At 36.1% G+C, this 27,955-nt stretch overlaps 4 protein-coding genes across 13 annotated transcripts; 2 read left to right on the top strand and 2 right to left on the bottom strand.

The window, feature by feature from the left end:
• Positions 1–3,963: 3,963 nt before the first annotated feature.
• Positions 3,964–7,287, top strand: LOC147555403 (tetraspanin-20-like). The gene is made up of 6 exons (XM_086662926.1): positions 3,964–4,445; positions 5,445–5,544; positions 5,775–5,855; positions 5,960–6,064; positions 6,500–6,720; positions 6,900–7,287. The coding sequence occupies exons 1-5, from the start codon at positions 4,126–4,128 to the stop codon at positions 6,710–6,712; spliced, it is 819 nt and encodes a 272-aa protein (XP_086519052.1). The 5' UTR covers positions 3,964–4,125; the 3' UTR covers positions 6,713–6,720; positions 6,900–7,287.
• A 1,529-nt stretch (positions 7,288–8,816) lies between these two features.
• Positions 8,817–14,662, bottom strand: LOC147555402 (uncharacterized). Of its 5 annotated transcripts, none has more exons than XM_086662921.1 (6): positions 13,865–14,662; positions 12,566–12,727; positions 12,158–12,237; positions 10,152–11,972; positions 9,730–9,880; positions 8,817–9,631 (listed from the first exon to the last, which is right to left on the bottom strand). In XM_086662921.1, the coding sequence occupies exons 2-6, from the start codon at positions 12,702–12,704 to the stop codon at positions 8,919–8,921; spliced, it is 2,904 nt and encodes a 967-aa protein (XP_086519047.1). In that variant the 5' UTR covers positions 12,705–12,727; positions 13,865–14,662; the 3' UTR covers positions 8,817–8,918. The 5 variants fall into 5 exon arrangements, with proteins under 5 accessions (XP_086519047.1, XP_086519048.1, XP_086519049.1 ...); XM_086662922.1 differs by having other exon boundaries at positions 12,566–12,712; XM_086662923.1 differs by having other exon boundaries at positions 13,578–13,902.
• Positions 14,663–16,574: 1,912 nt separating this feature from the next.
• Positions 16,575–18,101, top strand: LOC147555401 (photosystem I reaction center subunit IV A, chloroplastic-like). Its single transcript, XM_086662919.1, has 3 exons — positions 16,575–17,157; positions 17,710–17,775; positions 17,875–18,101. Exons 1-3 carry the CDS (start codon positions 16,906–16,908, stop codon positions 17,977–17,979), a joined length of 423 nt encoding a protein of 140 aa, XP_086519045.1. The 5' UTR covers positions 16,575–16,905; the 3' UTR covers positions 17,980–18,101.
• Positions 18,102–19,016: 915 nt separating this feature from the next.
• LOC147555400 (protein BLISTER-like) lies at positions 19,017–27,386 on the bottom strand. 6 transcript variants are annotated; one of them, XM_086662917.1, is made up of 14 exons: positions 26,940–27,386; positions 26,645–26,779; positions 24,897–25,602; positions 24,135–24,745; positions 23,404–23,523; positions 22,692–22,757; positions 21,835–21,945; positions 21,263–21,339; positions 20,945–21,012; positions 20,696–20,812; positions 20,268–20,482; positions 20,016–20,084; positions 19,525–19,680; positions 19,017–19,415 (listed from the first exon to the last, which is right to left on the bottom strand). In XM_086662917.1, exons 2-14 carry the CDS (start codon positions 26,717–26,719, stop codon positions 19,335–19,337), a joined length of 2,472 nt encoding a protein of 823 aa, XP_086519043.1. In that variant the 5' UTR covers positions 26,720–26,779; positions 26,940–27,386; the 3' UTR covers positions 19,017–19,334. The 6 variants fall into 6 exon arrangements, with proteins under 6 accessions (XP_086519043.1, XP_086519040.1, XP_086519039.1 ...); XM_086662914.1 differs by having other exon boundaries at positions 26,645–26,784; positions 26,940–27,337; XM_086662913.1 differs by having other exon boundaries at positions 26,645–26,784; positions 26,915–27,318.
• Positions 27,387–27,955: the final 569 nt, after the last annotated feature.

The raw sequence follows: 27,955 nt of genomic DNA, 5'->3' as shown, positions 1-27,955 counted from the left end.
GACTAACTTCCAACTTGTTTTTCGGCTATTGAAATGATCTAGTACATAGTACTGCTTCTAGCGCCACTAGATATTCTAAAATTTAACAACTTTTTATAGTATCTAAAGTTCATTATTTACATTTTATTTTTATTTTGCGAGTAATATGTATTTATATACTCCAAACACTTCGAACTCGATAACCTAGATTAGACATACATTTTATGCGTAATGCGTTTTATCTTGGGCCTACTGGTTTTTTCTTTTTGAGAATTCGATTACGATATACGTTAGTCGTTACAAGACATTGATGCATCATGAAGATGTAATAAAAAATTATGCGTAATGCATTTTTATTTTGGGCCTACTATTTTCGCTAAAGGTGGTGCTCCGTTCCAAATGCATCATGATAAAATTTGGCTATAGGGTCCGCTAAATGTGAGGGTGTTTTTAGAATTTCCTTCAATTTCAGAAAGCACCCTATATCAGTTTACCAAACTAGGGCCACAATTGGGCCCATTGGATATCTAGGTTTGTCTGTTGGAAACTTTTATCGGCACACATGTTTTTTTACCATACTCAGCACAAATCACAATTGGGGAAGACCCAACACGTAGGTGTAGAGGTGTTGTTGGAGATGGTGGTGGTTGTGATGGGGAAGAAGATGAAGATAGAGAAGAAAATAGAAAATATTTTTTTTCTTGTGTTTACTGGCAACCTGTGTGGGTTTGTAAAATTAAACAGGGATTTAGGATGTGTAATATTAGGAACCCGACCTATTGGGCAGTGTTAGGGATAAAACGAGTATTAAAACGGCCATACCATCTCTCTTTAACATGCAGTTCAAGTGGAAGTCTCAGGAGGTGAGTTGAGTATATTTTTTATTTTTGTTTCCTGGAAGGATGACTATACATTCATTGTAAAGAAATTGATACATCGTCAAGATGTGATAAGCATGTTAAGCGCCTGAACTTAAATATTCAAAATTGCTGGACCTAAACTCCGTCTAAACTAGAGGCCTAAACCCCATCAAATTACTATATTTATACTTTCAATAACTCAAGTTCAATAAACCATGGATTCCACTTCCGTTGGGAATCGCTCCTGAATTTCGAAAATATATGCTTTACCAACTGAGGTACCAATTGTTGGTGGACCAATTCTTTGTTAACACCAACTTTCATTACTTTTCTTAATCGTGGTGTTTATAAACTGTCTTCCATAGCTTTAACTATATTCTCTCTCTAAATTACTTTCTAAAAAATATCAAATTATTTGCTAATGCTTGTCAATTGAAATGAGATAAAATGTTTGTAATCGCGTCTCCAACCAACAACACGTACTATAGTAAATATGTAAAATATATTGAACCAATAACACTATGTGGACATTTCAAAATTCCCAACCCATAAAATAAATATTGGATGTTATTCAAATGTTCCAAACGAATAATACAAACATAAGTGGGTGTCTTTATCATCATATTAATTATTTATATACTATTGGTGTATCACAATACATATTTTATGTCTATTAAATTTAATTGATTTTTTTTTGTTGAAAGGGAATACATTAATATTAAGGAGTTTTTGCAATAAACTAAGAAGAAAAACATAAATACAATAAGTAATGAAATACAACAAAATATCAGAACTGAAGAAGTGCAAATTATAACTTCGGTTTGTAGAGCAGTCTTCATTCTGTAGCTTGCAAGGCTGGCAGCTCTTCTTGAGTAAGATACAATATTTATACTTGAGAGTCCGTCTGGTATCTATAAAGATGAAGAGCGAATGTAACTTCTTGTAACACTTAAGATGGATTAAGCATACACCCAACATTTCCGGAAGAAACGAGGGTGTCTGCAAGATGGAATCATAGGATGATTCCGGGTATCCCGCCAGTATTCTCCATGTACAGAGACCATATCCGATCGAAATCTACAATGTAGAAATAGTTCAGACACCTGGGAAATGGGATCGCCGTCATAGCCCGAGTATGAATGCCCTGCTAATCCGACATAAGTACACAATAAAATTGCGTAAAAGGGTGAAAGTGATCATGTTACAGAACTTAGATTCAGAGATACACCTATAATATCACCAAATTCACAAGTACTCATCAAAACGTGAGCTGGAAGATAGGTAACATAAACTTCACGACGAGTATGGAGATTAAAATGCAAAGTATGGTGTCGTCCAAGATCAAAAGGTAAGTTAATACTGATATTGAATCTCTCATAGGATAAAATGTATGAACTCATGATCCACAAAGTTAGTCGATGGATCCACATAAATCCAATATGATTCCAGGAGGTGAAAGCTATTTGGGTGCAGTAATGGAAGACGATAGGATGAGATCGAAGGTTGAAATTATATTCAGTTGTGGTCGAAGAGATGTGTGCACCTAGGGTTAGTACATCGATTACCATAAAAGGGATGAAAAACACCACCATATGTTGGGCTCTAAGCTCGCCCTCTAACGATACAAAGCTAATCATCAACAGAGGAAATAAAGAAGACATGAATGAGTTGATGTATTCAAAAAGGTTACTTTGAAATGAATGAGTTGATGTATTGTCTGTATAGTTAAACGAGGGTAAAAAGCTTACCAAAAATTGTAGTAATTTTATTCCTAGTGAAACATCAAGTTTGTTAGCTAGGAATCCTGTACTTATTCTTGATCAATCGAAACACTTAACTAAAACAATCACATTTCTTATAATTACATTATGGAAAAGGGGTAATTGTGTTCCACCTCCACGCACCAAACATGACATTAGGGGTTCTTAGGAAGTATATATAAGTGCCTCTAATTTTGCCATAGGCACACTCCTCTGTTAACGCCCTCGGTGGCCCTCAGACTCAGCAACTAAGGTACACACAGGGCAATCCGGTGACACTCCGATTGCCCCAAGTCTGAGCTATTCAAATCCAACACAGACTAAGAGCATCTCCAATGCAAGACTCAAGAAAAACTCTAAAAATTCTATGTGTTAAGTGTGAAAAATGGATCTCTAAGTAGTCACTTTCCTATTTGGCTATTTAGAGATACTCTATTGGAAAACCTTCTCCAATGCAATACTTAAGAGAAACTCTAAAAACCTATATTTTAGTTTAAAATTTATTGATTTGTTTATGTGGCACTTAGAGATCCTCAAGAGGACACTCTAAATTTAGAGTGTCCTCTTGAGGATCTCTAAAATAACTACCGCCATCTCATTTTAGAGATCCAAGTTAAGTGTTGCATTGAAGATGGATTTGGAAGAAAAACTCTAAAATCCTATGTGGCACTCTGAGATTTTGAATTTGAGTCTTGCATGGGAGATGCTCTAAGTTCGGTTCGAATGCTCTCAAACTGCCTTGTCCAAAGGGCCACTAATAGAAAGCGCGGTCGTGTAGCAAATTTTGGGCTCCTATAGACCAATCATTATTTGCCTATTTGTATGGGATGAGTAGATAGGGCAGTTAAGAAGAATTTGAAGCATATTAGAGCATCTCCAATGCAAAACTCAGTCTTAGAAACTCGGAGTGCCATATAGAAATTTTAGAATTTTTATCTTAAAATTCATCTCCAATGCAAAACTCAATTCAAATTTCAAAGATGACGTGGCGAGGGTGGAGTGGAGATATCTCAAGAAAACACCGCATTTCTAGAGTGTCCTCTTGAGATATCTCTAAGTGTCAGCTCAGCATTTTCATATATTTTAATGAAAAAAAAAATGCCACATAAGGAATTTTTGGAGTTTTAGAGCGTTGGAGAAGTCCTTCGAACAGAGGATCTCAATCTTGACAAATAAGAAAGAGAAAAATTAAAGATTGACATTTGAATCTCGACATATAAGATTTTTAGAGTTTCTTTTTAGAGTTTTGTATTGGAGATGCTCTTATACATTGACACGTCTACTTTGCATCTCCACGTCATTCAATGACATAACACCTAAACTCTCTGGACTGACGCACCAGGATTATCGGTCTTTTCGCCCACAGAGATGAAAGTAACTGACTTTTGACAAAATCAGAACCCCAGAGGAAAGAGAGAGAGAGAGTCTGAAAGAGATCGAAGTTTCTGATAATGAATTAGGGTTTCCAATTGAATTCTGAAAAACCCCCCATTTTTTAAACTAGATTTTAGTACAAGAACAAAATCATGGCTAATTGGTGTCGAGGGTATCTAGCTTTTCATCTAAAGCTCTTAAATTTCCTTCAAACGTTTGTTGGAGTCTCGATTATAATTTACTCTGTTTGGATGCTTAATCGTTGGAACAATCATACCCATGTTAATCCACCACCTTCAGCTCCATCTCCTCAATCTTCTTCAGCTCTTCTTTTGATAAATTCTGAAAATGGGGATATTTTTAGGGCTCAATTTCATCATAATTTTAATTGGAAAATGGGAGTGGGTGTGGGTCTTGTTTCTGGTCTTGATGATGATATTCAATTTGGGTTGAACAAGCTTCCTACTCCATGGTTAGTTAGGGTTTTCATATTATCACTGTTATATGCTTTTGCTTGATAATTGTTGTTATTGCATTAGTTTACTTGTTATTTTGTTTCTAAATTTATTAGTGAGTTTGGGTTTGAATGAATATTTAGCTTTTTTGTGGTAATGAATTCTATTGTTATAGAATTAGGGAGTTCATTACTCTATGTAATAGTCCCACATCTCTTGGCTGAGCATTTCAGAGTCTGGGTTATAGATGCATGCTCAAGCATAGTAAGTGTCGAGGCCTTCTGGGTGGGCTGGTAGAGCCTTCACCTCGCCTTGAACAAAACCCTATACCTGCAGACTTGGGCATCGATGTCAGAAGTGGGTCAGAACTGATAATTGTTAAGGCTCGGGGTGTTACAGTCGAGTGACTACCCATGCACCTAGGTAACCTGAGCCGATTATGTTAATTCACTTCCTGTTCTTATTTTTCTGATCTAAACGATTCTTACTTGGTAGCTAACTAGCTCTCATGATCCACAAAGTAATTATACTTTTGGTTCATTATCACTTTTACAACAATTGCTTTGATGAGTTTTTAGAGTTTAGACAAAACACCTATCAATTGAAATTCAAGGCACACGCACACCAAGGATGAGAATAGAGAGGGATGGGCGAACTTTAGTTTAGAATTCTTTTCAACTATAAATCGTTTTGGATTAGATAGTTATAAAGTATGGATTAATGTAATCATTGAATACCGATAGATGAGTAGAGATACGTAACCAGAAAGAACTAGTGTCAGTCAGTATCGAGAAGGGAGTGATAACATGGGCACTGGGTCTTGTAAGAATACTTGAATGTTGTGATCCTAATTAGATGTGTTTCCTTTTGATACGTACTCTCAAATACTTAACATCAGCAGTTCAGCACAGAGATATGTGGTGAATATCTTTGAGCTTGCTGAATGGCAAGCTTGTTGATGTTTAAGTTTGCGGGAATTTCTTTATATTAATGCAGGGCTGTTGTTGCTGTGGTAGGTTCATCTACACTGTTATGGGACTCGGGATTCTGTTATGTGTGGTTACTCTCATTGGCCACATTGCAGCTGAAGCAATCAATGGCTGCTGCCTATGTTTTGTATCCTGTGTATGAGTTTTTCTTTGGTCGTGTTTCCTCTCATATTGTTTGTGTGGTTTTACATATCAAACAGATCTATGAGTTTTTCTTTTGTTGTTTTTCAAATTACTTTCTGAGTTGTTATCGTCAAGTGGCTAAGGCGATTCATGATTATTGGTTTATGGTTGCAGTTTTCTACTTATACACCTTGATTGATTAGATCTGTTTCCTTAACTTCTTAATGATATCAGTACTCTTTGCTTAATACTGTAATCATTTTGATAGAAGCGTCTATGGTGGTTTTTCTTATACTGGATAGGCGGTGGGAAAAGGTTAGTTCATGCCTAATTGAGAGAGAGACTGCTTCTGTTTGACATTCTTGTTAGAGTTTTCATACGGTAGATATCCCCTATTTGCTAATGTATTTTCTATACAGGACCTTCCAAGTGATTCAACCGGAGAGCTCGACAGCCTTCGGTCATTTGTTGAAGAAAATATGGATATATGCAAATGGGTTGGAATAGTCGTGGTTATAATTCAGGTATATCTTTTCTCTTGTTTTTTCTTTTGTTTTTAAGGATATTGTGTACAATATTGTAAAATGATTTTGAGCTTTGAGCCTTTGAGTAGGGTTTCTTCGATAAAAGGCGAAACATAACATTGCCGCCTCAAGGTATAAGCATTATTGAAGTCTCAAAACTTCACTTCGGTCTAGCGTATTTTAAGTGGTTCTCAAGTTAACCTTCTTCATCATCTATTTGGCCTGCATGTGTAACTAATTTGCCATGTTACAGAGGATTAGAAATTAAGTTCTTTATTTCGTTGTCACGAAGTCGTCGCTGACGTTTATTTCCCTTTTCACCTATCAATGAGAAAATACTATATGCTTGTGTGCTATTCGTGGAATACATTTAGTTCTACAATCCATCATTTACAAGTTCATATGTTTACACAATATTTGGTTTCCATATTTCAGGCCTTATCTTTGCTACTAGCAGTAATTCTACGAGCATTAGTTTCTACTAGGAATCCAGAAGACTATGAAAGTGATGAAGATTATGAAGTTGTTAGAGATAGAACTCGACAACCACTGTTAAGTTCGCAACTAAACCAGAACTCTGGTTCGACATCAACCGAAAGCAAAACACATACTGACATTTGGAGCAAGAGAATAAGAGAGAAGGTATGACATATGAGGTACGTCAGCTATCACCCATATTTTAAGCCACGACAAGCTTTCTTTCCTTTCTTTTCTTATCGTTCCAACGTTTAGCTTGTTTTTTCATTTGCTCTATCCGAATTTCAAGGAGAAAATAGATGACGAGATAAAACATTGCTGTTAAGTATATGAAAGTTTGTATGTGGTTTTGTCGCAGTACGGTTTGCATTAAGGAAACTTGAAATATAAAACCATGGATATGAATGCAACTCTAAACTCAAGAGGAAGTGAAGATCAAGATTCAAGCAAATGTTCGATCTTGTAGTAGGCACGCTCGAGTCGAGTGATTTGTAATTTACGAGCTTTTCAGCAAGGAAATAAAACTTTATTTGGAGTGTTTAAGTTTTTGTTCTTGGGGTTCCTGGTTTGAGAGGAGCCAGTTGTGCTGCTTTGGTGTATATAGAGGGGGAGTGTGGGAGAAGTGTTTGATTTTTTAGGCCTTATGGATTTGGGTGGCTGGGTTTTGATTTCTATTTGTTCAAATTGGGGTAAATATTCCTTGTATGACAAGTCCTTTTCTCAATGCAATTTTATTATGTAGAAAAGACTACGAAGTAGCCACAATTTAATACGAGTTGTACTAGAAGAGGGGCTACATGTCAAAGCTTGCTCCAGACCTTCACCAAATTAACAGTCTTCATTTTCGAGTCAATTTTCTTTTCTTGATGAACTTCTTCACTCCCGATGAAGAACTTTATGAGGTCGTTTATATCTTGTTCCTGGGCTGAGCTTGATTTTTGAGCCCAGCGGACCAGTCTAACAAGAATCCGATAATTATATATTATTATGAATAAATTTATCCGATAAATTTTAACCATTAGATCTAAATAATGAATCTCAATGATACATTTTATATATTATTATGAAATAATTAAATTTTTTTTTTTTCGTTGAACAAATTTAAATTTTTATTATTCTTTTATATTATTTATCGGATACGGATATTTATCGGATTGAATATTAGTGTATCCAATAAGCAGATATCCGATAAGGAATATCCGAATTCGTATCCGATATTCGAAATTTTAGATATTTTTTTAAAATTCGAATATGGATGCGGATAGGATGTCAAATATTCGGATATCTATTGACAGGCTTACCCGTGAATCCTGGATATAGCAAAGCCTGTTGCCGCCCCTGCTTGTTTCAATTTTTCTGGGTTAATTCTGCATCTGGCCCCCAATTTGTAACTAACTCACCGGTAGAAGCCCGGACCTATCGGGCTCGATAAACAAGTTGATTCCTATTATGAGAAAGTCTTCATGGCCCAAGGTTGATCGAGACCAATCCGTCCCGATAAGTCTGGGATAAGTATACTTTGTAGCTCTTCTATATATTTTCATATGACAGTCTTCATGGCCGGAGTCTTTTTTTTTTTTTTGAATTGGTAAGCGTGTGCCTCGAACCCTTGACCTTTAAGTTGGAAGACTTACCTCTTACCACTTGAGCCAAGGGTTGTTGGCTCATGGCCGGAGTCTTACGAACCCCTCAAATTACGAGGCCAAGTCCGTCGACTAACCCGATTATGATTGTGAAGGAACAAAGTGAAATCATCTATATTGCATTTTCAAATTCTTACTTCATTCATCATATTCCTCCCACTTTTCAGCTTTTAGTTCTAAAATCTCAATCCCAGATTTCTAGGTCAATGTTTTCTGCAACTCAGTTTCCTTCATTACTGGCCAACTTCTGTAAAAGAACAGATAATCCTGGTGCACGACCAGGCCTTCTTCTGTTTATTCATTTAAAAAACAGAGGCTGTGTTCTGTTTATTATAAATAACAGGGACTGGGGATAGTTGAATATTAAGCTTCCTTCTGACAACCTAAATAGTTTATGGTTTTAAACAGGTCATGAAACTCAGTATACAGTTCGAATATAATACTAGTTGTCGGTCTTGTCTGAAAATTAAACGTTTTAATAACGACACTAACGGCCTCCCTATTGAAATAAAATAAGACGGACGAATATATAAAAGATACAAAAGAGAGAGCTGTAGACATGACGAACTTGGATGATTCAAAACAAAAAATGAAATCGGACACTATTTGAAGCATAATGAAATCAAAAGATGGGAGCACAATTATGATTATGATTAAGATGATGATAATAATCAGTGAGAGTAAACACAGATAATTGAAGAGTAGTGTGTAAAAATGCTTACTTTTTACCATAATCAATCTGAAAACTCAAACAAGGTTTCATCCACAAGCTCTTGCATCATCATTTCCTCGATTTGTTTTCCGATACTGTCTACTTCCGATCGCATTAGCTCCGTCCAACCTCGCCCCGTGACCTCCTTCCTTATCACTCGCTCCACTACCAAACTATTACTATCCCCACTCTCGCTCGAACAACACTTTGTTTCACTTGAAAAACACTCCTTCACTCGGGTCCACACTTCTTCCAGAGTCACGGATTCACCTATTCTATCTTTGGAATTACTCGAAATTCTTGTCCATAAACTTGTCTCCGACCCATAACACATGATATCTATTAGTACTGCATTTACAATGTCGAATAGAAGTTTTTGGTCCGATCTTCTTTTCCTGCATCTAGTCCCTTGCCACTGTTCTTTATAATCTCTCTGGTTGAGAATTTTGTCCAACAATGATGGATCCAACGGGGTTTCCAGTGAATGCCGTCTATTGAAGACTACATTAGAGTGGCCGTTCCAATCTAAGTTTGTCGATGAGAGTAAAGATTTGATAAACAGAAAACGTTCTTGTTCTTCCTCAGCTTCGGTGAGATGTGGAGTAGAATTAAGGGGATCTGGTGTTGCAATATCTGAACAGGAAATATCGCGTGACAAGGATCTCGCTAATGATCCAATAGGAGGAGATTTGGAAATTATATTAGATTTAAGAGAGTGAAGTTGCATAGATTCACCTGCCGAAAAAATGTAGAGTAAGATTATGTTATAGACGATAAAAAGACTAAATTTGTCGGAATGAGAAAGTTCTAACACTTCACATATACCAACTTACCTTGGAGGTCTAACTTGATGTTATCACAGAAAAAACGAGTTGTACTAAGACCATCTTCAAATGGTCTTTGGAAATCCGGTATAGGATTTGGCTGCTCCCAATTCGGACATTGATTTCCAGCTATCCAAGGTTTAGCTAGACCCAATAAAGCCTATTAGAAAGAAAGAGTTTCATTAGCGAGAACATTCTCATGAATTTCATATTGAAAGAAAGAATGCAACTTCACATTATTCATCAGTAATACGTCGGGATACTATTAGACCAGCAGTTAAGTCCCAAGTCTACGAACTATTAACTTGGCATACATTCGAAAATCGAAACTCTAAAAATTAAATTAACTTTACAGAGCAAAATTATCGAAGACATTTGGAAGTTGATATATGCGAAACAAAACGGTAATAAGAAAAAGAACCAGAAAATACCTTATTGGGTAAAGCTTCTTGTTTTGGTTCAACAATGGAAGCTGTAGAAGGATTTCTGGGTACTCCGAAATCGAAGTCTGTAACAAACTGAGGAATACTGTCAGTTATAGGGGAAGACTGGTTTGAGGCATATGGTAGTTTAGCAATGGCAGACTGAAACTGATCTTGATCACCAACCAGAAGAGATGAATTTGATCTCTCTGAACTTGGTTTTTTGTTTCTGGAAAAAAATAAACCAGAAAGTTTCCCTTTGAATGATGATTTCCCATTTTTTGATTTCTGCACTTCTTTAGAAGCACTGAGCTTACCGTTTTCGGGATTAGAAACTTCAGAATCCTGTTTGGTTCCATATCTTGTTGATGATACCGGGAGAGATTTTGACCTTAATAGATTTTTAGGAGAATCTTCCAAAACTTCATCCATGCCTCTAATGTTCGAGAAGGATGATAATGGGCAATCCAGATCTTGTTCGCCGCCACAAGACTTGCTAGTTGGAAACCCATGTCCTCTATCAACCTTCATTTCTGATCTTACTGATTTCTCCACGTCAGAAGCGAGCATTTCACCTAATGTACTAGAGCTTCGGCGAACCTGTCTTTGCTCTCGACCAATTCTGTTTGATGCCATTACGGCCCACCTATCTGAAAGCCGTTTAGTTGCTTCTTTGGTAACAGATGATTCTGGAGAATAGGAAGCTCTACTGAAAGAAGACGAGTAGGGACTTCCAAACCTATTGGCATAGTCCCATGAATATCTGGAAGTTGGCGTCATTACTTCAGAGTCAGAGAGGTTGTCCTCCTCTACGAATTCATTTTCTAACCTATTGAAGGAGCTACCATCACCAACATATCCATTGGAAAATACAGAAGACCGCACAGTCTCCTCCTTTTGCCAACCGTCCACACTTTCACGTATCTGCCTTGTGATCTCCTTAGCAACTTCTCTTGAAGACCGTGTTTCATCATTATCTAGATCGCATAAATCCTTACTATGAGACTCTCCTGGTGACAAGGGAGGGGGGAAAACCATAGCCTTGATATCATGAACTTTTCCAGGAGTAGGTTTTAGAACCACTATCCGTGTGGGTAGAGCAGAATCTTCGCCATTATAACTCGTAGATAGAGAACTCCGTCCAGGTTTGTGTTGATCCAAGCCACGCGTTTCATCTAACTGGTTTAGTTTCTTCTTCTGTTTCTCACTCTTCCTTTCCAAACCCACATGAGCAATATTCTCTATTGTCCTAGACGGTTTGAGTACCGTGATACGTTCTTTCTGAGGAGGTGGAGGAATAGATTGTTGTTCATATAGATGCTGTGAGAACAGAGAATTTGGTTCTTGTAGAAACTTAAGGAATAAATCTTTGTTCGAACTCAAAACTTCCAATGCATCTTGAAATTCCTTTGACTGTCGAAGTTTTTCGTTTGTTGATAAACGTTTTGCTTCAATGAACTTCTGACGAACTAGAGCCATCTTCTTCTCATGCTGTTCATTATGCCTAACCCTACTACGGGGGGATTTATCTCTAACATAACTAGTTTGTGGAGATTTTTGCCAGACTTCGTAGACATCTTTATATTGCAGCTGTTCCTGATATGATTTAAGCTCATGTGTCGTTCTCTTGTCCAAATACTCATTTTCTGTGTGACGTAAATCTATGTTTGCCTGTACCGGAAGGGAATCAAGGCCCATCAACTTAGCAATCACACTGGGTGGATTCTGCTTGGACTCTGTTTCTTTTGTCAATTCTTTGGCTATAAGCATCTTCATGGGTGTTCCACTAGATTTGCTGGCTGAAGAAGACCTTGCCAGTTTAAATCCAATCTGTACAATCAACACAGAAAATCCGCGTTGCGAATCAGTTCCTATACAAGAAATTCAAGATCCTAACCTCCATAATGCTTTTCAATGGAAAAAAGTTCACTTGTAGATCAAAATAACAAGCACCATTTAACAAAGATGAGTGTGGAATTCATACTAAGAGAAAAAGAGGTTTCGAACGAGCTTACAGGCTTGTCATCTGTTCGATCCCTAGCGCAATTGGATGCATTGTTTACCACGTCTGTTCGACCCTTAGAAGGTAGAGAACCTGATGATCAACCAAAGAAATATATAAATTTTAATTGAACTGATTGGGGATTTCGGATCAAACAGTCCCTCAGGCAACACATAACCAATGACAAAGAGCTAACGAGATACCTTCAAGTACAGAATGAGTGCGAAATAACTAAAAAGCTAATAGCTTATCAGAGTAGAACATTTGAAGATGATGAAGTTGCCCTTACTCTTCGTTCTAATCATGTCGAAAGTGTTTCGCCTTTCTTAAATATATATATATATTATGCTATGAAAATAGTAGTATATTGAACCTATAATTGAACATAAAAAAAGAGTTTTGAGAATCCAAAAAAAATCACCGTTTTGATGTTCGTTATATGTTAGAAGCTTGTTTCCAGTCATGCCAGGTCCAAAATCAAAGAGGTTGATCATTGTTCCCATGCATCCCGGAAAAGACTTCTCAAGATCTTCTCCTCTTGTTTTATGAATGCCGTTCATTTTAACACCTGATCAATCAAGAGCTGAAGTCAAGAAATCATCAGAACGAACAGAACGAAGTTAGAAAACCAGGTTTCACATTAAAACATGCACATTATGTAACAATTTAGCGAACTCCAAAACAATATAGATATGTGAACTTGTGAAGAAGTCCATGATGTAAAAACCCTAGATGTCAGTTGAACAACAACTCATTCAAGGAACACAATTTCAAACAATTCGTTCATGGGTTGGTAAAGTGAATCCCCCCATGATAGTTCGGTATTTAAGTCAATAACTCTGATTTCGATAAATAGTAAGTACATTAGCTTGAAGTGAGGAAAGCCCAAGTTAGAAAACCAGGTTTGTATTAATTCAAATTTTCAAAAAAAAAAAAAACCAGGTTTGACATACAAACATGCACATAATGAACGATTTAGAAAAACTTCGAAACAAAACAGATAGGGTGGGTTGTGATGTAAAAACCCTAGATTTAAGCTGAACAGCAACTCATTCAAGTAAAATTAAGATAAAACTTCAATTCAGACAAGCCTTAATGAAACTGAGCATGAACATACATGGCGTAGCTAAGTAAATATCCCCATAATAGACCCATATTCAGTCGATAACTCCGATTTCAATAAACAGTAAGAACTTAAGCTACTAATCACCCAAAAAAAAAATTAACCTAGAACAAAGTCCTGGATCCAGTAATCCCATATATGAAATCATACAAAATAACCCACATTCATCATATATAACAATGTGAAATTGGGAAAATCAACAACAAATCCTTTAACAGATATGAGGATTTGAATGAATAGAAGAACAATCAATAATGGATAAGAAAACACATTCAAGCTAAAAAGAAAAAAAAATAACTAAAATTAATACCTAATTAACTAAAATTTCCAATGCCCACACACAAAGATCAACTAAAGTTAACACCTTTAGGGTTTATCTCACTAGAATCCATACAAAAAGGTAGAATCAAACTAAAAAAAAAATAAAGCTGATATTCTTTCTGAAAAAAAAAAGGGGGGAAATCAAAAGGCTGAGAAAATCGAGATCAAGATCGAAAAGGCAAAAGGGTAGAACTGAAAAAGTGAGTACATAATTGAAATTTCATTTCAAAATGACAACTTTTTCTAGAGAGAGAGAGAAGGGTATTGGATGAGAACCTTATCTGAATCGATCTCGAACTGAGTACTGAAATGTCACCGGAATCTGACAGACCGGTCATCTGAACTGAACAAAGGAGGGGAATAATGTGGAAAAGAGAATCCTACTTTTTTTGAGATCTTTTTTTCTTTTTCTCAGACTTGAAAAGAACTTCACGGACTTGAAATACTTACTTCTCTTATTAGTATCTCTTAATCATTCATATTAAATCTTAACAAATTACTTAATTTACAAATTAGAGAGAGAAAGAGAGTTAGAGAGTAGAGAGAGAGAAATGGTAGTGATGATGTGACAAGGAAACAAAACAGAGAGGAAAGAGAGAGTGAGAGATGAAGATGATGATATATCCTAATTTTAGTATTTTATTTTAGGTTAAATAATAGAATAGGTTGTTAAGATGAGTTTAATACAACAAAACTATGATTTAGATGACACTCATTAGTCTCGTATAGTACAAAATTTCAGTATCACATTTCTATAAAAAAATGCTCTTTGGATATGATTTTTCTTTGAAGTAATCATACGAGTATAGACCCTCTAATAAATAAGTGGATTGTGTATTTATCTTTCATATGTTATCTTTTAGTTGAGCAATACAACTAACTATATCTTTCAACAACAAAAAAAAAAAAAACTAACTATATGTTCACTTATCCACGGGAGTCTTCGAATGTTAAGAGCTAATCTAATAACGAGTACATTCGTATGTTTTCATTACTCAAGCTAGATTTCTAAAAGATTAACAATACTAGATAAAAAAAAAACGACGTAAACATTAGATGAAATCATTTGGGGTCAAGCTAAGATTTCTAAAAGATTAATCATTTGGATAGGATTCTTCTTTCAGGTAATCATATGAGTATAGACCCTCTAATAAATAAGTGGATTGTATTTATCTTTCATATGTTATCTTTTAGTTGAGCAATACAACTAACTATATGTTCACTTACGGGAGTCTTCGGATGTTAAGAGCTAAACTAATAACGAACACAATTTTTGTATTATTCATTACTCAAGCTAGATTTCTAAAAGATTAACAATGCTAAATAAAAAACAATGTAAAATTTTGATGAATTCATTTGGGGCCTTGTGTTTTAGGCGACTTATACACGACAATCATCTGTGTTCAAGAGCTATTATTCCACCAAGAGGAGCTAAACCTCAAATCTCATTCTCTTTTTTAGATTGTAAGTTGCAAACCGTCTACGCTGCCAGTTAGTGGTACCCATCGGTCCACCAAGGCAAGAATAGTGGGATTCAACTTATAAATGGGTAATTTCATTACCTCATCTCCAATAATTTTGTTTTAGAATGAGAACCGCTATTCCGTTAATAATATCCAGTGTTTCCTCACTTAATATATGAATAAAAAGGAATCAAATTGCTAGAAATTTAACATTTTTTGTCGTCCAGAAAATTGCAAAGTTCGTTAATCAAATAGAAAACGGAATAGAAAACAAGAGGAATCAATATTAATTTAGTTATTAAAATATTAATACAATATATTAAGGTGAACCAACGTTTAAAATCTGTACTAAATTAAGTTGGTAGTGCAACTTGGCTAAAAATTATTAATATTTTAATAAAAAATAAAAACATTCTAAACAAGAAATTAGGGTGTAAACGAATATTAGTACCTTTATTTGTGTTTTCTTTGTAGAAATGAGAAATTATAGGGTCACATGAGTCCAAATAGGGATTAGATCGGAGTTGACTCGGAAAATATTTAACTACTTGTTTTGGGAAGAACACCAAAGAAAAAGGGAGGGTTTGTTGGTCTGCTCCGAGACCCAACCCGAAATTTCCTTCTGCCGTACGACGCGGATTAGGGCAATAAACTATATGGACGAAAAAATTTCTCATTTATTACAAAAGTGCCACTATCATTATCATATGGTCAAATCGATCCTTTTAAGCAATCCTTCAATATTTACACATGTCTATTGAAACAAATATTTTTAGGATGTACCTGTACTACTACGGCTAGGAGGAAGAATTTCAAGACGCATCTGAAAAAGTATATGAAGGGCGATGACTAATTGAGTAGCCCTAGAAGTTTAGGTACAAGCTCTTAATGAGAGACATGATATTGCTTCTGAAGCCAATGAAATGATCCGACTTGCAAATGGGCCCTTAACTAGTTACTTGTGGTGGGGTATGGTTCACTTTTTTTTTTTTTTTTTGTTAAAAGGGGTATGGTTCACTTGAAAATCAAGTTCGAATTTTGAAAATAAACATATAATGCCATGAAAAACGTAGTAACGGTCATAAGGGTCGAGAACAAACCCTAAAAGTCATCATAAAAAAAATAATCTAAAGACCATCGAGAACTACTTTTACAAAGACTAGTAATCAAGTTTGACCAAATAGAATTTTTTGTAAGTCGTAGTATGAGATTAATATATAGGAAATTAGTCTGAAGGTCTAATTTTAAACTTTTGTAAGTTAAAAAGACAAGTTATCTTTTAAATACCATCAAGAAATTGACCCATCTGTCGTCTCTCCTCTTCCTCTCTGCCCAAAGAAGATCCTTTAAATTTTTCCCGTCCTCATAAAACTGCAGGAATACTCAATTTTCATTTATATACCGTCCTCGTAAGAAACTCTATTGTTCATATAAAGATGAGCAAAGTTGTTTCCATATGGGCTCAAACCACAACTTCCACTTCCACTTCCACTTCCACTTGTCCATATATTAGAAGAGTTCATGAACACTTTCACTTCTTTTGAACAAAAAGAAAAAAGATCAACACTTTCACAAATTTACAAAATAGTAGATGATGTTATCCAAATAGGAATTATATGGTGCTGACATGGCAACATCCTATTGATGGAAAATGATTCTTACTACCCTTACCTCTATTGGACAAAGAATTTCCCCCACCCCAAAAAAGAATGATGAAATAATTCATTCATTCAATGCCTCTCATTCTTACAATCTTCAAAACATAATCCAAGTTTCAACTACCACAACAAAACTTAACTCATTTGTACTTAGTTTAGTTTAGAAAGAGGAGAGAGAGAAAGAGAAGACATAGACATGGCAAGTTGTTCCATGGCCTCAGCAGCTTCTAGTTTTATGCTCACATCAACTCTCTCTTCCACCACCAACACTTCATCTTCCCGGAATTACTTATCGTTCCCCGGTAAGACTTCAAGTAATTCGAAGCTAGTTGTACGTGCATCAGAAGAAGCCGCTACCCCAGCTCCGGCTGCTCCGACAGCAACCAAGGAAGCTGCTGCAGCCACAAAAGTAAAACCACCTCCAATTGGACCCAAGAGAGGCACTAAGGTATAATAAGCAAGAAGGTGATTCTGAAGAGTTCAAGCTTTTGTCTTTCTTGGTCTAGACTTGTTCAAAGTCACCTGCTCAGTAAATAGTTGAAAAGACTAAGCTTATTATAAGCAGTTGTGAGCAGGGATCGGGTAAAAACCTGATCCCAACCAATGTTACCTGGTAGGCAAATCGCTTCGCGCGGGCATGTCTTTGGTACACTATATTAGGGTTTCGTACATTTTGGACTATCTTTACTAGACGGTGAATACTTTACCTTGTGCATATCGACTAGTTACACCTACTTTTAGCCATTTTATCTCAATTGAACTTAGTATTTTAACTAGTCAATCGAAAAGTCTTTTAGCTAACATCTCAACTAGTTTAGCTTAACGTAATGTTAGAAACTCTAGTATGCCAAATTTAAGATACTGGAACACAAACTAAACTCTGATATCCATTACACAAGGGGGGCAGAGTATCTGGTAACTCCGATCCAAACTGATCGGAGCCGAGTAACACAGCCGAGTTTCGTGATTATGGGTATTTGACATGGTTTTGGTTTTGCAGGTTAAGATTCTCAGAAAGGAGTCCTACTGGTTCAATGGTATTGGATCTGTTGTAGCAGTCGACCAGGTATGTAATCTGTTTTTCGTACATACACAAATAAATCATACTGAATTTGCAGACGGAAATCTTAAGTTGACCTAATGACATGTATCTCTCGTGTTACAGGATCCTAAGACTCGGTACCCAGTTGTTGTTCGGTTTCAAAAGGTGAATTATGCAAATGTATCAACAAACAATTATGCCTTGGATGAGATTCAAGAAGTGAAATGATGATTACTCTGTCATTTTCTTTGTATTATACTTCTCCGCTGTTTGATTTCTTTCTCTGTATTCTTATTCATAATTTGAAAATTACTCTTAAGGAACTTAAGGACTTAATGCTAGCTTTGTCATATCTAGAACTCCATAATTTGAGTCCTAAACAACTTGATTAAGATCAGAATGCGGATTTATTAGTACGAAGTAGGTTGTTTAGACGGTTCTAGTAAAGCTCTCCGAATAAACAAATTCTAGAACACTAAAAAAATATTAACAAGATAACGAAATGCTCATGCTATCGATAACCTAAACAAGGAACATACTTTTCCAGTAGATAGGGAATCTTAACGAATGTAGATAACTAATTCGGGTGGCGTTTGTGATTTCTCATTGTCCTAATCTGGCTCGTTTGAATCAGATGGACTTAGACTCAACCCAAATCAATCATCAAAACAATCAAACAACACAAGTTAGGCAAAAACAAACAACCTGAAATCTAGCGCGAGTCAACTAAGACCTCCAATCGGACTTAATGTCTAAATCCCGCACTTCAGATAAGAAAGAGCTGGAAATCCACTATCCAAGTACAATTGACACTAACTTCTATTATATTCTAACTGGAATATTTGCAGGAAGGGTTCAAATACTTTTAAGTGTGGGGTAGTCAGATCGGTCCCATTGAACTTAACTTAAGCAAACGAGTGCCGTCGTGGACAGACTTGGCATGGCAAGCTTTCTCCCCACCCCTCAAAGCAAGTTGTCTCGAGTACAAATAGATGAGTCAAACATAACGAGTCGGTAAAAAACAATGAGTTAAAATCTAACCTGAATCAATCCAGACCTCGAGTCAGATTTCGAATTTGACTTTGGAAAAAAGGAACACTACAAAAAATCATTGCGGTGGGAGAAAGAAAATCGTAGCCTTCATTATCAACATCAAACTCAACAACAATGCGAGAATCTCTGGCGCCAGGATATCGATGAGGGTAACTACTATCGAGGCTCCCAAATAAAAGAAAATTTCATAATTGAAAAAAGAGACAAGCAAATGAAAGTATAAGTTGTATCTGGGTTATAACCATTTCATTTCTATTGTTTGAATAAAAATGTTACAATAAAACTTTTCATAACATGAACACACAATACCTCTTAGACTGTCCTGCTATTAAAATTTGAATCCTTTTTAATGTAAAAAAAAAAATTGAAGCGGAAAATAAAAGACATCGACTTTCTTCTATGGAAAAAGAATGGGCTAAATTTAATGTCTCGAGATATACATATAATGATCTCCACTCGCAGCATCGAAGATGTGTTTTTCTGTAAAAAAATACATAAAATTTTTAATGTTGCAGGATTCTTACTCTGAATCAAAGAAGTTTACTGGTTCGCCGTTTAGATGGACCTCCAGGGAACAACTTCATTATCCAACCCAATACTCTCTCTACCACCTGGTTTAGAAGAAAAAAAATGAATAAACCGAAAAATGTTGCGGATTTCTAGAAGAAAAGAGAAGTAGACAATGTTTAAGTTTAAATAGATGATTATAAGATATTGAACCTCGTCTCCTTCATCTGCGTATGGTGTATTATCGTTGACTGTGAGAGTATCCGCTTGTCTTGTCTGGATATTCTCATTGACCATACTTTGAGCGGTTAATAGTTCTAATCTCTGAGTTTGAGCCTCTAGTTTACGGGATAATTCCTTGTTCAATTCCTTCACAAATGAAGAAGCATATCAATGAGATTACATGGAGAGAGAGAACTAACCAAACAAGGAACTCAAACATACATGAAATCAATTACCGGAAACAAGTTCCGGGGAGGCAGTTCAGATGTGAGCATGGCAGTCATTGGTGAAGATAAAAAAGGGCAACATATGTTGCAACTATGAGATTTTCAGACGATAAAATCGAATGGAAATAAACAGACAAGTGCAAGATTTATGAAGAAATCTGTATGTGCCATTGTAAGTTTTCTACCGAAGTTCTATATGATTATCCTCCGACTAATTGTTAACTACCAGATTCTTTTACTTCAGTAAGGAGTTACCTTGAGGTTTGAACTATTAGATGACTCGGAAACCAAAGCTCGCATTAACTCTTCTTTCTCCAACGCTAACTGCAAAAACACAACACTTCAATCAGTATATAAATAAATTTCATGTAGATGAAACATGATAATAATATGTTATTCTGAAATATTAGTAGAAAATTTTGATGTGCGAACTTCTAGTTATGAACAACATTTGCCTTAGCAAGATGGAGAAAGATCAAGAACATTGAAAAAAGAAACATATGCTACCTCGGAAATCAAAGAATTAATGTTCCCAATCATTCTCTGTTGATCCGGAGGAATAGCGGCTGATGAAGCTAAAAGATGGAATTGACTATTTTCGGGTAGCGTGGAGCTCTCATTGGAAAGTAAAGATGCAACATCTTGCATTTTTGTATCCGAATCTCCTGACTCCGTGCTTTCACCACTTGCCTCCCCGGAAACGAAATTCGAAACTTCAACACCTGAGGACAATGGGCATTGAATTTAAAGCCACTGATATTGCTCGAGTTTTCGCATCCCCCAAATCTTTTGAAATGAAAATGTAAACTAAATAAAACTGAAAGTTCCAAGCAAACAAATTGGATTGCTGTGTCAAGAACGGATGTATCTTCTACTAGGTTCACCACCACAATCTTTGATAATTTTGGTTACATAATTTGAATTAAACAACAAACCTAAATCTTCTGTTGAAGTTGAGATATCTTTTTTAACAGATGGAGTTTTTTTAATGGTATCAACAGGCTTTCCACCTCCAGATGCTTTCCATAACTTCGATTGCCATAACTTCTTTTCTGCATTTAGTAAGTAGAATAAGAAGTGATGATAGAGTAAATAGTAACAATGACTAGTGACATACTGACGTCTATGTCTCTATGACGAACTTAACATAATGCAGTTTTTGGGCCATATCACATTATTTTTACCTTCTTGTAGAGCACTTATTGTGGATTGCAGATCCTGACGCTCTTTCTCAAGGATAGAAACTTTCTTCCTGTGTATTAAGATGTACAAACAAATTCCAATTAGAAAGTCTTGAATTGAAAAACTTAACCAAGCATAAGCAAAGGAAGTAAAGAACTGAACTAATATGAGATTATGAGAGAGTTTATGGGAACAAGGTAAACGTGAACCTAAGCAGCACACATCTTCAGGTGGAATAAGATGTGAAGTCTCAACACTAATTAAAGCAAGACAGTTTTTAGGAAAATCAAGAAGAATATGAAACTGGAAAGTTTGCTTACTTGTAAGAAGTAATTTCGGCATTTGAATTCTCCAACTGCCTCTCCAACTTAAGCTCACTTGACCTCAATCTGAGTGCCTACATTATATTAAACCTAGAAGTAAATAGACTTGGACAGGGTGAATGCACAGTATAAATACATGTTTAGAAAGACAAGTTATAAAATCTACACCCTCTGCTAAACTTCTCTAGGAATATGAACTAGATAAATTTTCATGATTAAGAAATATAGTGTTATCATATATCATGATCGTCTCCTCCAAGCATAATCCTTCACCTCACTTTCAGCATCTCAGTTTGGTTGAAGATGGTTAACTCATGTACTCCTACTAAAAGAAATGAAATATAAACCAAACAAACTTAAGCCCGAAAACATGGATCCAAGTATCCAACAAACTCGGACAAAATAAAAAACCTGAACAGAAAATATTAAATAGAGTTCAGATAGTTCTAGCAGGATAAGGAACAAAAATAACTGTGGATATCTAATAATGGTACTTTTCCAGATTCTTTAAATTAGATGTCTGCTCAAGGTAAGTCATGTACTGAAAGAAATATAAAAACCAACAGTACCTTCTCTTCTAGGCCAATGACTTCAGAAGCCAATATTTTGGCTCGTTCTTCAGCTGCAGTAATTTCTAGTTGTGCATTACCATACTCCATTTTGATAGACTCGATTTCAATCTGTCGTCCATAGTTGATCCAAACAGGCATTATATTAAAATAATTAAATGGTGCGGCAATCAGTGATAGAAACCGAAGGTTAGAATGAGTATACAAGTAAACTCGCATGACCAAACAAAACATGTTGACACTTGAAAGTACCCCGAAACGAGACATTTCTCACATACTAGCAGATAAGCGTCTTGGGTCGTATTGTTTTCGAGGTAAATTAATTGATGTGAATAATGTGATAGATATATTCTTGACAAGTCTTGCGACTACATTAGAGGTACAAGTCTTCCGTGACCATACAGTCTATACTCTGTAGTCTATAGGTCCTCATTCAATGTGTTCTTCAATTGCTAGCTGCCACATACTAGAAGCCTTGATTGCAACCAAGGGTTAATAATCCGCTTCGACATGCAAGAGGTACATCATTAACAAATAAAATAATTAAAAAGAAAAATAAATAAAGGAATAAAAGAAAAAGAAAAAAGGAGGCAGCACGTAAATGTGATCCAAAATAACTTTTAAGTCACCCCAACTTCACGTAGAAACATTGGTAGATTCAAATTTCTAAGAAAGAAATAAAAGAGTGTCAATACTTCAGTCTTGGACTCGTAAGGAGCTTGCTAAGCTAACCCTCAGTCCGCACGATTTTTATGGAATGCAATACAAAGAGCGTATACCATATCATGCAACACATTGTAATAAGAAAACCATACTAAAGATTTAATCTAGCTTTTAAAGGGAAACAATATACTAACCAGCTGAAGCCTGATCTCCTCTTGTAATCTCTCCATATCGGACTTTAGTTGATTAACTACTGCTCCCTGGTGAAAACCAGAGAATTAGATGCAAATTAACAAGAGCAAATCAAATAAAACCAAGAGCTACATACATTGTGTGGCCACATGAAGGTAAAGCAAGGGGTACTCTTTACTTTATAAATAACAACGGTCTCATAAAAAGTAACTATAATGAATTTTAAAATTTATTATGTTCGTTGGCTAAGAAAATATAAGAATGTTCTATATGAAATTTTAACAAGCTAAAGATCATTGCCACTTTACACATCCTAGTGAAGATTCGAAAAAGTATCTATAAGTGTCAAGACAAGACTTTCTTGGTGTAATTAGGATTTGTTTGAAGATCAGAGCACTCTTATTGGAGACTAGGTCTACTCTGGCCATTCAGTACGTCACTGTTTACACTGCAAGATTAACGACCTCCACACTAGAAACTGGACAGTAAGAGATATCCATGTAAACAATGGGACGACAATTTTTATTAAATACAACGCATTGAGCAACTTTTTAAAATTTGACGCAATATCTCAGCAGTTCTTCTATGGGCACTAGAACGGGATAATAATCAACAGTAAGCTCAAGTACGAAAAATTAATCGCTGTTCAGCAAGGAAAAAATGTATAAAGTAATAGCTGAATTCTGAAATCTAGAAAAATAGGTCATGATCCACCTGTTGGTTATAGCTATCCGTGAGAGATGAATTTTCCCCAGCCAACGATTCTGCTAGAGCTCGTGAAGCATCAAGAGCTCGTTGCAGTGAGAATTTTTCTTGTGTCAAATCTTCAATATGCTGCACCGAAGAAAACTGGTGTGAGCAACAACTACTTAAGAATTTTACCATCAAACTAATTCCAGAGAATGAACATGTTAGCAACTGGAAATCTGCAGTTATATATTTGCAGTCCAAAATTTTAACATCAGCGAAGCAAATATTGAGGCTCTGGCGCTAAAGAAAATACTTCCATGCTATAATAACGCAATTATGCAACGGTGCTACAGCCACTCAACCTAGAGAGGTTCCTAAAACTAACGCACTTGAGGAAATAAATTTGCAAACATAGTTTTCTGTAAGTAGCATGACAGCCAAATAAATTTCCGATATGGCATAAGATTTTACAAAAGCCTTAGCCATGACAGAATTCACAATTTCAGTCTTAGAAAATTTGAGAACTCTAATTTACTATCAGGAGAAAACCATGATCTAAAATAACAACGTATATGTCAAAGTCTGCTCCTAAGATTCTTGACCAAAATATCAAGAAGACATCTCCAATTATCCATTTTCAGTAGTTAACATTCAAACAGAGGATGCATTAGAGTAAAAGCGAAGTACTGACAAGAACAGCATGTACTGAAAAGACAGCAAAAAGGACGCTGCAAACAGAAAAAACATATACTAACCTGTTCCAAAGCAGCAAAATTTTCATCATGCTTCACCACGGGATACTCGTGCTTCCACTCCACACTGGCATCCTTTAAACTTGGCCACAAAAGTTCGTCCTTGCTAGCCTCAGAGACTGAGGGATTAATAGGAGGATCTGAAGTACTAGGCAGATTAGGGGTTTTGAAGTTCTCTAAGGGTTCAACAATGACAGTATCAGTAAACGATCTCTGAGAGGCAGATGAATCTGGAATTGCTTGATTGTTAACCACGTTAGGGAAAAGTGGTTCAGATTTTGAGTCAGTGAGAGATGAGTACGACGATGATGAGACTCTATTCACATTAAGCGAATCGAGGAAAGATGGACGACTTCGACGACTTCCAGTTTCAGGTGCTGTGGGATATAACGGGACATGATTAGATGAACTTCCATAACCTAAAGTAAGATCCATGGAGTGTGACTTTGACTGCAGCCGAGATACACTATCCGAACTCGATTGCTGATGATTGATAGGGCTACTGAGCTTCCATCTTCCATCAAGAATAGAAGCACCATTAAACTCCAAACCGCCATGCATTTGCTCAACTTCAGCAACAGACTCAGCTATGTTGGTGTTGGAACGAATAGAATCTATAATGCAGAACATAACCAGATAGAAATTCAGTCCTACGTATACGAAAGAAAGTAAGGAGAGAGAGAGAGAGAGGGATTCATGCAGTTGCCACTTCTTAGAATACCCGCATATTTAAACAAGTTGTGAAACTTCGAAGAAAGATCTTACCTGCATATGAGGTTGAGCTACTTCTTGATATGCTGTCCAAGCCAATCTCATTTTTCACTGGACCACTAGCTGATTTCTCAGATAATATGCTATTATATATAACTCGGGATGTATCTGGTACTCTAAGATATTCCTTCGAAGATATCTCATCTTCTCTTGATTGACTCACTCTGTCGTAATAACTAGACTGGTAGTTGTTTTTACCAATGCCTCCTGTCACATATGCTGAATCAGAAACAACAGACTGGTCTGTTGTAGCATTATATATTGGTTCCAGAGTTCCAGTACTGCCATGGCTCTGGTTGCTGTCATCCCGAATATTATCAAAACTAACATACGGTGACTCAGAAAGCCTTGAACCACCGTCCCACCTCGACTCCCCAACAATTGCTGGCTTCTGAGGTGGATCAGAATGAAACATATTGGCTGAAGCAGGGGAAGTATGCTTCCCCCCAAAGGAACCCAGATCATTAGTCTGGGGTGAATCAATTACAATGGCATTACCCCCCATAGCAGCTGCAGGAGGTTCATTATTAGAGACACCATCTCTTTCAGATGTAGAAGCTCCATTTGAATCAGGAAAGCGTACAGTGTCCCTGTCTCCGGACTGTTTCTCAGATCGACTAACATCCGTATATTGTCTTTGGCTAGTCGACCCAGCCTTCTTGGCTCGCTCTTCCGCCTTTTTCTTCCGGAACTCTTCCAACTGAAAATAAGAAGTACATGACTGTAAACTGAGGGAAGCTACGCAAGCAGCAATCTACACAAAATTAAAATAAAATAGAAAAAAAATACAATTGCATAACAGCTTATGAATCTGAAGATTCTGCACTACCAGGAAAGTCCAACTTGTTTGCACAAAGCACCAACAAAAATCACACAAATGCAAGGTCCAAAACCTTGGAAATTTATGTACTTACGTTTGGACATAGATTATTCCCACGTTGTGTACGACTATTGTTTTCTTCATAAATATCACTATCTTTTGCAGCAATTTTTTTGGTTTTTAATAGAGAAAATGATTCTTTACAAATAAGATTTTAGACATTGTCTTCAAGCACTGACCAACTACAATGGCTTTCAACCACCTCAAGATATCATTTGAAGGTGTTCTCGCAAGGTTATCTTAGATTCTATTTCTAGTGTCCGTATAAACTATTTTCCGAAGAATTGTTAAGCACTAAAATGATATTGTAAACATCGTCTCCAACCAACTGAATTCTTCTTGGCCAAAATAACATTAACTCAGCTACTTGCATATTATCTGGTAGGTAAATCTTACTACAGCAACAAAGGTTCGTAAACTTCGTCATTTACTTCTATTCCACCCATTTGTGTGGTTTACCGTAATCTTTGGCTACCGATTGAGTAATACATGAAGCCATTATGGTCAAAACTATGACATTCCAAAGGATAGACTAATAAATCAAATATTTCAGATGGGATTGAGAAACTAATCAATTTAGTATATGTAATTCGGTATATGTAACGGGTTAGGGATCGTGTCACATCATCAAATTCGGTTTCCCAAGCATTTGCTTTAATTCTTTCACTTCCATAGTTAAAACATCTAACGCATTATCAATAGGTAGATCCCTAATGTTTCAAAAACTATCAGTAACCCAATTCATAATGATATCAAAGTAAATTTATTCCTAGCTGAGTTTTCTATTCTTTTCTATTCCAAGCTGATACATTTCGATTAAAAGACTAATGCATCAACTAAATCAAATGATTCAATACTGTACCTTCCGTTTCCCAGCTTCCAGATTTTGCTTGCGCGAAGAAGATCCCGGATTAGGTAAAACTTGAGCCGACGCCATTAAAAAATAGCCTCAAAATCCTCCCAATTTCTCCTCAACTTCTCACAGATTTACAAAATTCTCCCCTTAAATTGCAACAAACAGGAACTTCAAAAAAAAAAAGTAGCAAAAAACATAAACCCTAATCGAACAATCAAACGCGTACACCATTAAATTAAATAATTCATAAAACTGAAAACAGCAAAGTTTAATTACCACAAATCCAGTCCGGAAACATTACCCAAATCCAATCTCTAAATCCAAAAGAATCAAGAGCACTTTGAATTGATGACGCTAGCTTGTATACATGAGATTGAAATATCTAGGGTTTTGAATTCCGATCTAACACCAACAACAGGGAAAATCTCCATGATGGGAAAAAAACATCGAAGATCTTCTCGTTTTTTCTCTCTCTCTCTATTTCTTTCTCAATCTATGTATTCTGATGAAGGATTTTGTTCTACTTTTCATTAATGGCAGATCGAAAATCGCTGTTTGAAGTTGATCAAATTGAAGATCTACGCGTAGAAAAACAGTAGAAAAGATTTACCGCAGTTTTCTTGGTGCGGTTTTGGTGAAAAATTGAAAATGAAATTTTGCTTCGCCCTCATTTTTTTTTTTTTTTTTTGACTCGGTTATATTCAGCTCGATAAACCACTAGGTCCTGTTCGACTCGGTCAGAGAATCCGAGTTGGATGGAAATTATATTTGGATATAGAGTTTTGGGTTAATTCCAATTTGGGCCCTGATTTGTTACGAACTGCAAAATTGGACCCCAATATTTGTCAGTATCGCCAAAAACCATGATTTCATTAGTCAAACTTACCACTCAGTAATTTCTTTCAATTTTTACGCAGAAGAAAAAAAAGGGATTTTTTGCTAAGGAAGATTGTATGTGGTTGGCCAACCAACCGACTGCTGCCGACCCATATTTGACGAAGAAATATGGTGGAATTAATTAGTTTTTTAAGGGTAAAAAGAAGAAGAAGAAAAATCAACTGTTAAAGTGGACTAACAAAAAATATGTCATACTAGAATTACGGAAGTTTTATAGGGCCCTCCCATTTTTGTTTAAAGGTCTCCCCATGAATTCATTGACATGGTAAATAGTCATTGACATTGTTTGGTTAAAGGACCCCCAATGGAATGGTTTAAAAAAACTCACTTAAAGGGTGTATATCACCCACATTAGCAATCTACGTATCTCAACCATAAATCTCTCCAAAACTCAAATCCCTAAACACTCCTCTTCTTCCA

The sequence above is a fragment of the Eschscholzia californica genome, unplaced genomic scaffold, assembly GCF_041429995.1.
Source record: "Eschscholzia californica isolate CP2 unplaced genomic scaffold, dmEscCali1.0.p SCAF_2, whole genome shotgun sequence".
NCBI lineage: Eukaryota > Viridiplantae > Streptophyta > Magnoliopsida > Ranunculales > Papaveraceae > Eschscholzia > Eschscholzia californica.
Note: the sequence above shows the minus strand (reverse complement) of the source record. Positions and strands in the feature narration are given on the sequence as shown.